The sequence below is a fragment of the Scyliorhinus canicula genome, chromosome 27, assembly GCF_902713615.1.
Source record: "Scyliorhinus canicula chromosome 27, sScyCan1.1, whole genome shotgun sequence".
Lineage (NCBI taxonomy): Eukaryota > Metazoa > Chordata > Chondrichthyes > Carcharhiniformes > Scyliorhinidae > Scyliorhinus > Scyliorhinus canicula.
In genome coordinates this window covers 7,449,794-7,459,648 of record NC_052172.1, presented here as the reverse complement: position 1 = coordinate 7,459,648, position 9,855 = coordinate 7,449,794, and the positions used below count along the sequence as shown (strand labels likewise).

The window sequence follows — 9,855 nt, the reverse complement described above, 5'->3', positions numbered from 1 at the left end:
GAACAAATCCATGCTGACTCTCCCTGACTAGTCCATGCCTTTCTATGTGACAGTTAATCCTATCTCTCAGGATTAGTTCTACTAATTTGACCACCACCGACATAAGACTCTCTGTTAAGACTAATTCTGTTGAGCGGTACTATGAAAAGACTTTTGGAAGCCCAGGAACTCCACAGACAGCATTACCCTCGTCAACCCTCCCTGTTACCTCAGCAAACTAATTAAACACAATTTTTCCTTCTGCTTGTCAGCCACATTTCCACCCAAGCCCTGATTCTTCCTATCACTGAGGTTACACCGACTGGTCTGAGGCTGCTGGGCAGAGAGGGACAAGGCCAGAGGGATTTGAAAACAAGGTTGACCATGTTAAAATCTTGGTCTCGCACACACGTACAAATTACCTTATTTATTTTCTTGGTGAGGAGTTTGGTCCCAATCCAGTTCTAGTAATCACATGCACACACTGATAAGGAAATTCTATATACTGTTCTCCTGGAAGTTATCACCGTAATGATAAAATGCTCTCACCCACACTGCTTTATTATGCCTGTTCTCTCATCTTTAATAGGCTTTGATGCCCCAGTAAGGATATCAACCACTGCTGAGCAACAGCGTAGCCACGCCCATAAGCTAGGTACCATGACTCGTGAGGAAGAGATGCCGGACTGGGAAGGAGCCCAGGAATTTTATGCCAAATATGACCCAAAGGATGTCCTCGGCCGGTAATTCTTCCAGGCTTTGTTCGAGGTTTTTAACAACATTGATGTAAAATATTTCTCAACAATTGTAAAATTAAATTGTGCCTTCTTGCTGGTATGAGACAGCCATCTTTTTTTCCAGCCCTGACTAATTCCTCCTTGTGTCTCTTACCAAGCCGCTGTTAAGCAAGTGTTTATCTGGGCGAAATAGGTGGTGCAGTGGTTAGCACTGTTGCCTCATGGCGCCGAGGACCTGGGTTCAATCCCGGCCATGGGTCACTGTCCGTGTGGAGTTTGCACATTCTCCCCATGTCTGCGTGGGTCTCACCCCCCACAACCCAAAGATGTGCAGGGCAGATGGATTGGCCACGCTAAATTGCCCCTTAATTGGAAAAAAAAATAATTTGGGTACTCTAAATTTATTTTTTAAATCTGGGTGAAATAGTTGAAACAGCAACTGAAATCAAAAAACAAGACTTCTGGGCAAGTTTTTCAGAGGCAGGAACATAGAACATACAGTGCAGAAGGAGGCCATTTGGCCCACCAAGTCTGTACCGACCCACGTAAACCCTCACTTCCACCCTATCCCCGTAACCCAATAATCCCTCCTAATCTTTTTGGTCACTAAGGGTAATTTAGCATGGCCAATCCACCTAACCTGCACGTGTTTGGACTGTGTGTGGAAACCCACACAGACAAGGGAGAACGTGCAGACTCCGCACAGACAGTGACCCAAGCGGGGAATCGAACCTGGGACCCTGGCGCTGTGAAGCCACAGTGCTATCCACTTATGCTACCGTGCTGCCCAGACTATGCAAACTCAGACGTCCTGCCCCCATTTCTGACATCCCCCATATTTGCCAGCTGGGGCAGGAGAACCAAACTTGAATCACACAAGGAAACTTTGACCTGAAGCGGGGCCTTTTGAACCTTGTGCTGTTCAAACCAGGCTATAGATTGACAGTTCTGAGGCCCTCAACCCACATGGTGGGAGTCATTAACTTGTGGCTCTTGAACGATAGATTAAGTAAGTTTAATTATCATGATCTGAATTCTTTTTAAAAACTCACACTCTTTAAACATGGAACAACAGGTTTTAATGGTAGGTGAAATTTGAAGCAATATACCAGTTGTCGGTTTCGATTTACAAACCATCTTGCAGGTTAGCACCAATGTTGCCATCAGTTCATGGAGTTACAGTAAAGGTCTTTGTTGACATTTCTCAATTTTATCATTATGACTGCTTGGCTGCGTTCCAAAAGCTACAATCATCTCGCATTTGAGTTCATATTTTGGCAATTTAAAGAAACAATAAAATAATGATCTGTCTTTGATGTGGAGTATGAATAGATGTCTGTTTTTAATCAAAAGCTGAACCACTTTAGCAGACGTAAAAATTTCAATGGATTCCATAGATCAGGGCTTTAGATTGTTCAATTTTCTTTGATTTCCACATGGCTCCTGAGCTCTGCCCATGGTTGTTGGAACCGCAAGAACCATAGAAATGGGGTCATGCGGCCCATCTTGTCCGTACTGATCCAAAGACACCCAAGAGCTTTTTCTCATCCCATGACCCTGTCGGTCACAGCAGATCCAGGTAATTGTTAAATAGAGTTTAGGATCTCTGCCTTCGTCACCCTCTCTGTAAAGAATTTCCTCATGTTGTTGTTGGGTTATTGGCGATGGAGTTGGCATGGGGGTTCACAAGGGTTTGAGAGGGCATGAGTTGTCATCGAGTGGCCAGAGAATATGAGTGGGTGAGGGGGGGGGCGCTGACTATGAAATGTTATGGAGGGGACATCTGGAGTATGAGGGGTCATGGGGGTGGAGGGAATGAGTTGGTATGGTGGAGTCTTCGGGGTATGAGGGGCACGGGGGTGGGTGTGGAGTTTATAAGTTTAGCTGCTGTTGTATAAAAAGAGTCAAAGGTACTGCTCCTTTTCCACAAACACCTTTAATTTTCTTCAACAGACTGCACAAAAGGCCACCTGAAGCCTCTTTGCATATCAGTGTCAATTATTGGATACTTAACATAAATGAGACAACTAACTGGAATGTCTCTTAACCCATTACTTAACAGGGCGTGGGGGTGAGTCCTAGAGGGTCTAACAGTTTCTGAAACAATGGTTTGTAGCCCCAGAAGACAGGGATGGGCTTTCTAATCAGCTCACCGAGGGCCTTGCCCATCCCTGTGGCGGCCTAGTAACTACCTCCGGAACCAGTAGACCCAACTCACGGAGCGGAAACTGGACCAAAAGGGGCTTTTTAAACCCCTTTTAAACCAAGTTTGGCAAGTTGGGGAATTTGCTGATTTGAGCTAGCCACCTCGGTAATGAAAATCTGGAAGAATGAGAGACGGTTGTATTGGGGGAACTTGTGGGAACCTGGACAGTGTGGATGTTGAGATGATGTTTCCCTTGTGAGAGAGACTAAATCTATGGCACACAGTTTACAAATGAACGGTCTCCCATTTACTGCAGAGATCAACATAAAAGTGTGGAAATGTCCAAAGTTGTGCGGGTTAGGCGGATTGACCGTGCTAAATTGCCCCTTAGTGTCCAAAGATGTGTAGGTTAGATGGGTTATGGGGTTCCGGGGGTAGACGGGGAAGCTGGGCAGGGTGCTCTTTCAGAGGGTTGGTGCAGACTTGATGGGACGAGTGGCCTCCTTCTGGCCTGCAAGAATTCTAATCTAAATGTTCAAAAGTCAGAAGAGTAACTTGTACACAGGTTTAGACAAATATGCAGGAGAAATAGCCCAGTCGCTGTTTGATGAGTCATCGAGGTCTACAGCACCAAAAAAGGCCTTTGGCCCATCGAGTCTGTGCTGGTCAAAAGCAACCACCAAACTATTTGCATCCCATTTTCCAGTACTTGCCCATAGCCTTGTCTGCCCTGGGATCACAACTGCACATCTAAATACTTCTTAAATGTTATGAGGGTCTCTGCCTCCACCTCCCTTTCAGGCAGCGAGTTCCAGACTCCCACCACCCTCTGGGTGAAAAGGCTTTTCCTCACAGCCCCTCTAAACCTCCTGCCCCTTACCTTAAATCTATGCCCCCTGGTCACTGATCCCTCCACCAAGGGGAAAGGTTTCTTCCTGTCTACTCTATCTGGGACCCTCATAATTTTATACACCTCAGTCAAGTCCCCCCTCAGCCTCCTCTGCTCCAAGGAAATCAACCCCAGTCTATCCAATCTCTCTTCATAGCTAAAACTCTCCAGCCCAGGCAACATGCTGGTAAATCTCCTCTGCACCCTTTCCAGTGCTATCACATCGCTCAAAGGGAAGCTTGTTTTTCTCCCTGATCTGCTAATTCACATGTCAAAATCTCTTCAGACAGCTGACCTTACCAATTCCCTGTTTTTATTTTATCACAATTTCATTCTTTAATTTAAACTTTCCAGAATTCTTTAAAAATATATATATTATTGACTTTCCAAAAACGAACAATATAAACAGACAAGTATACAGAATATATCAGCAAAAAATCAGAAAAGTGAGCCTGCCATCGATGATGGGGACGCTTTTGGAAAAGATACTGAGGGACAGGATATATGCACGTTTGGAGGAAAATGGACTAGTTAGTGACAGGCAGCATGGTTTTGTACGGGGAAGGTCACGTCTCACCATCTTGATTGAGTTTTTACAAGAGGTGACAAAGAAAATCGGTGAGGGAAGGGCTGTGGATGTAGTTTATATGGACTTTAGTAAAGTGTTTGACAAGGTCCCACATGGCAGACTGGTGCAAAAACTAAAATCACAAGGGATTCGGGGTGGGCTGGTTAGATGGATACAGAACTGGCTTGGCAACAGGTGACAGAGAGTCGCGGTGGAAGGGTGTGTTTCAGAATGGAGATCTGTAGCTAGTGGTGTTTCGTAGGGACCTCTGTTGTTTGTAGTATATATAAATGATCTGGAGGAAAATGTAGCTGGTCTAATTAATAAGTTTGCGGATGACGCGAAGATTGGCGGAGTTGCTTAGGATGCCGAGCATTGTCAGGATATAGATAGAGTGGAGACTTGGATACAGAAATGGCAGACGGAGTTTAATCTGGAGGTGATGCATTTTGGAGTATCAAATCCAGGTGTGAATTATACTGTAAATGGCAGAATCCTCAGGAACATTAACAAACAGAGGAACCTGGACGTGCAGGTCTGCAGTTCCTTAAAAGTGGCAACACAGGTGGTCAAGGTGATTAAGAATATGACATGCTTGCCTTCATCAGCGGGGCATTGAGTTAGGAAATTATGTTGCAGCTATATAAAACCTTGGTTGGGCCACATTTGGAGTATGCGTGCAGTTCTGATCACATTATCAGAAGGATGTGAAAGCTTTGGAGAGAGTGCAAAGAAGGTTCACCAGGATGTTGCCCGGTCTCGAGGGTGTTGGCTATGAGGAGAGGCTGAATAAACTAGGATTGTTTTCCCTGGAAAGATGGAGGCTGAGGAGAGACCTGACAGTGGTCTACAAAGTTATGAGAGGCACGGACAGGGTGGATAGTCAGAAGATTTTTCCACAGGTGGAAGTGTCAATTACAAGGGGGGCACAGGTTCAAGGTGAGAGGGGGAAAGTTTAAGAGAGATGTGCGGGGTACGTTTTCAACGCAGACAGTGGTGGGTACATGGAACACGCTGCCAGAGGATGTGGTGGAAGCAGGCACATTAGCCACATTTAAGAGGAATCTGGATGGGTACCTGAATAGGGAGGAAATAGAGGTTCACGGACCGAGTAAGGGCAGAAGGTTTTGTTTTTAGTTCGGGCATTATGGTCGGCACAGGCCTGGAGGGCCGAAGGGCCTGTTCCTGTGCTGTACTTTTCTTTGCTCTTTGTTATTTTTTTTGATAAACATCTGTGTTTATAACTATGACAATCAAGTTATCCCCAATATAACCTAACCCCCTTAACCCTCGACTGTGGCCAGTTTTTTAAAGAATGAGATGAATGGCTATTGCCTGTGGTAAACCCTCCCCACCGAGCCCCTGATGGTATATTTGATCCTCTCCAGGTGCAGGAGAGACATCATATCCTCCAACCATACGGGTGTTTTAGGTGGTGACACAGGAAACAATATCCGCCCCTACCCCAAATAGAATGACGGAGTGTCTGAGATCTCAAGTATTGGTACCAATAATGAAATCAATTTCTTAACCGTAACAAAAAACGATTTGGGCCAAAACATGGGGTTGCAATGGAATAAAAATAGAAATCTTGGAGGCTCATTCATAGAACATAGAGTGCAGAAGGAGGCTTAGCTCACTTAGCTAAATCGCTGGCTTTTAAAGCAGGCCAGCAGCACGGTTTGATTTCCGTACCAGCCTCCCCGGACAGGCGCCGGAATGTGGCGACGAGGGGCTTTTCACAGTAGCTTCATTGAAGCCTACTTGTGACAATAAGCGATTTTCATTTCATTCGGCCCATCGAGTCGGTGCCAACCCACTTAAGCCCTCAGTTCCACCCTATCCCCGTAACCCAATAACTAACCTTTTTGGAAATTCAGGGCAATTTATCATGGCCAATCCACCGAACCTGCACATCTTAGGACTGTGGGAGGAAACCGGAGCACCCGGAGGAAACCCACGCACACACGGGGAGGACGTGCAGACTCCACGCAGACAGTGACCCAGCGAGGAATCGAACCTGGGACCCTGGAGCTGTGAAGCCACAGTGCTATCCACTTGTGCTACCGTGCTGCCCCTGATAGTTTGCACCCTGCCTGCAAGAGATAGAGGACAATTACGCCACCTCAGCTTTATCCTTACCAATGAGGCTGGTGTCGTTCAGTTTGTGAAGTAGTGCCCGGTTATGGGCTGTGCAGACCCCCAGGTATCGGAAGAGGGTGAAAGACAAAATGGTATTGAGCTCTCTGGCAGGTGGATTCATTGGAAACCACTCACTTTTACTCACATTTAATTTGTAACCTTGGAAGGTCCAAATATTGAGCGTATCCTCAATATGCTGTTTAGTGAAGGGACTGAAATATACCCAAGTAGATCACCTGCAGAGAGTGATACTTGGTGTTTCACTCCATCCCGGCAAATACCCCTCCATCCGGGCAAATACCCCTCCATCCGGGCAAATACCCCTCCATCCGGGCAAATACCCCTCCATCCGGGCAAATACCCCTCCATCCGGGCAAATACCCCTCCATCCGGGCAAATACCCCTCCATCCGGGCAAATACCCCTCCATCCGGGCAAATACCCCTCCATCCGGGCAAATACCCCTCCATCCGGGCAAATACCCCTCCATCCGGGCAAATACCCCTCCATCCGGGCAAATACCCCTCCATCCGGGCAAATACCCCTCCATCCGGGCAAATACCCCTCCATCCGGGCAAATACCCCTCCATCCGGGCAAATACCCCTCCATCCGGGCAAATACCCCACCCCTCCATCCGGGCAAATACCCCTCCATCCGGGCAAATACCCCTCCATCCGGGCAAATACCCCTCCATCCGGGCAAATACCCCTCCATCCGGGCAAATACCCCTCCATCCGGGCAAATACCCCTCCATCCGGGCAAATACCCCTCCATCCGGGCAAATACCCCTCCATCCGGGCAAATACCCCTCCATCCGGGCAAATACCCCTCCATCCCGGCAAATACCCCCCCATCCCGGCAAATACCCCCCCCATCCCGGCAAATACCCCCCCATCCCGGCAAATAACCCCCCATCCCGGCAAATACCCCTCCATCCGACAAATACCCCTCCATCCCGACAAATACCCCTCCATCCCGACAAATACCCCTCCATCCCGACAAATACCCCTCCATCCCGACAAATACCCCTCCATCCCGACAAATACCCCTCCATCCCGACAAATACCCTCTCCATCCCGACAAATACCCTCCATCCCGACAAATACCCCTCCATCCCGACAAATACCCCTCCATCCCGACAAATACCCCTCCATCCCGACAAATACCCCTCCATCCCGACAAATACCCCTCCATCTCGACAAATACCCCTCCATCCCGACAAATACCCCTCCATCCCGACAAATACCCCTCCATCCCGACCAATACCCCTCCATCCCGGCCAATACCCCCCATTCCGGCCAATACCCCCCATCCCGGCAAATACCCCTCCATCTCGGCAAATACCCCCATCCCGGCCAATACCCCTCCATCCCGGCCAATACCCCTCCATCCCGGCCAATACCCCCCCCTTCCGGCCAATACCCCCCCCATTCCGGCCAATACCCCCCCATCCCGGCAAATACCCCTCCATCCCGGCAAGTACCCCTCCACCCGTCACAGAATCTCACAGCGCAGAAGAGACCCTTTGGCCCATTGATTCTGCACCGACGCAAGAAAAACACCTGACCTGTCCACCTAATCCCATTGGCCAGCACTTGGCCCATAACCTAGAATATTATTAATAATAATCTTTATCATTGTCACAAGTAGGCTTACATTAACACCGCTATGATGTTACTGTGAAAAGCCCCTAGTCGCTACACGCCGGCACATGTTCAGGTACACAGGGAGAATTCAGAATGTAATTCATCTAACTAGCACATCTATGATGTGCCAAGTGCTCATCTAGGTACTATTTAAAGGATGTGACGCAACCCGGCCCTACCACCCTCCAGGGCAGTGCGTTTCAGACCGTCACCACTCTCTGGGTAAAAACGTTTTTCCTCAAATCCCCCCTAAACCTCCTGCCCCTCACCTTGAACTTTGTCCCCTCGTAACTGACCCTTCAACTAAAGGGAACAGCTGCTCCCTATCCACCTTGTCCATGACCCTCATAACCTTGTTCACCTCGATCAGATCACCCCTCCGTATTCTCTGCTCCAGTGAAAACAACCCAAGCCTATCCATTGAATGACCTCAACGCTATGGAGAAGGGCTGATTAGCTAATGGAAAGAGTAGCGGGGAAAGGGGACAATGCTGCCTAGTGCCCGTGCCCAATGGAAGGCATTGTGAAGGCACCGTGTTTGTACAGATTTGGCTTTAGGGCATTGTACATCAGGAGAATCCAGGAGGTAAATTTCCGCCTGAAACCAAATCTCCCCAAAATCTCAGAGATAGGTCCGTTCCACCTTGTCAAATGCTTTTTCTACATCCAAAGACACTATGACTTCAAGTTCCAGAGCACTGGGGGGGGGGGGGGGGGGGGGGCTTTAGTAAAGCCTGTCTGAACCTCAAGACAGTATAACTGGGAGACGGGGCTCAAATCGGGATACCAGGATCTGAGCCAGCAGTTTAACATCTGTGTTAAGAAGTGAAATGGGTAAGCATGACCCACACTCTGCTCGGTCTCTGTCCCCCTTAAGGAACAAAGAAACTGAGGCCTGAGTGAGGGTCCATAAGACATAGGAGCAGAATTAGGCCACTCGGCCCATCGGGTCTGCTCCGCCATTCAATCATGGCTGATATTTTTCTCATCCCCATTCTCCTGCCTTCTCCCCATAACCCCTTATTAATCAAGGTCGGGTGTAATGACACTTGAGACAGCGGATCATTAATCATGTCCAATAATAGAGGTGTCGGCTGCTCTGAGAAACTTTTATAAAGTTTGGTTGGAAAGCTGTCAAGGCTTGGGGCTTTGCAGATTGCAGCCAGCCAATTCATTTCAGTATTTGCTCTGGGCACAGTGAGAAGTCACAACACCAGGTTAAAGTCCAACAGGTTTGTTTTGAATCACTAGCTTTCAGAGCGCATCTCCTTCCTCAGGTGAATCTGGGCATATGGGGCAAGTCCAATTCCCATCTCTCCCGCCTTCCCCTGTGGCCAGGATGTATAAACCATTGAGTAAACTCTTCATACCTGAAGTGTTTGCAGAAGGCTGTGACTCGTATAGTTCACGGTAATACAAGCTAAAAGCCACATTAGCCTGTTAAGACGATCCACCTCCTCTCCATGTTCAAAGAATGATAATAATCTTTATTGCCACAAGTAGGCTTACATTAACACTGCAATGAAGTTACTGTGAAAATCCCCTAGTCGCCACATTCCGGCGCCTGTTCGGGTACACAGAGGGAGAATTCAGAATGTCCAATTCACCCAACAAGCGCGTCTTTTGGGACTTGTGGGAGGGAACCGGAGGAAACCCACGCAGACACAGGGAGAACGTGCAGACAGATAGTGACCCAAGCCAGGAATCGAACCTGGGCCCCTGGCACTGTGAAGCAACAGTGCTAACCA

General features: G+C 48.0%; 1 protein-coding gene across 3 annotated transcripts in view; it reads left to right on the top strand.

Moving 5' to 3' along the window:
• Positions 1-529: 529 nt before the first annotated feature.
• The window catches only part of LOC119957929 (phosphorylase b kinase gamma catalytic chain, skeletal muscle/heart isoform-like), a 91,999-nt gene continuing 82,673 nt past the window's right edge, over positions 530-9,855 (top strand). For all 3 annotated transcript variants that reach the window (XM_038786136.1, XM_038786135.1, XM_038786134.1), the window contains exon 1: positions 530-722. In XM_038786136.1, coding sequence (XP_038642064.1) covers positions 544-722 — 179 coding nt within the window. In that variant the 5' untranslated portion in view covers positions 530-543. The remainder of the gene's footprint in view (positions 723-9,855) is intronic.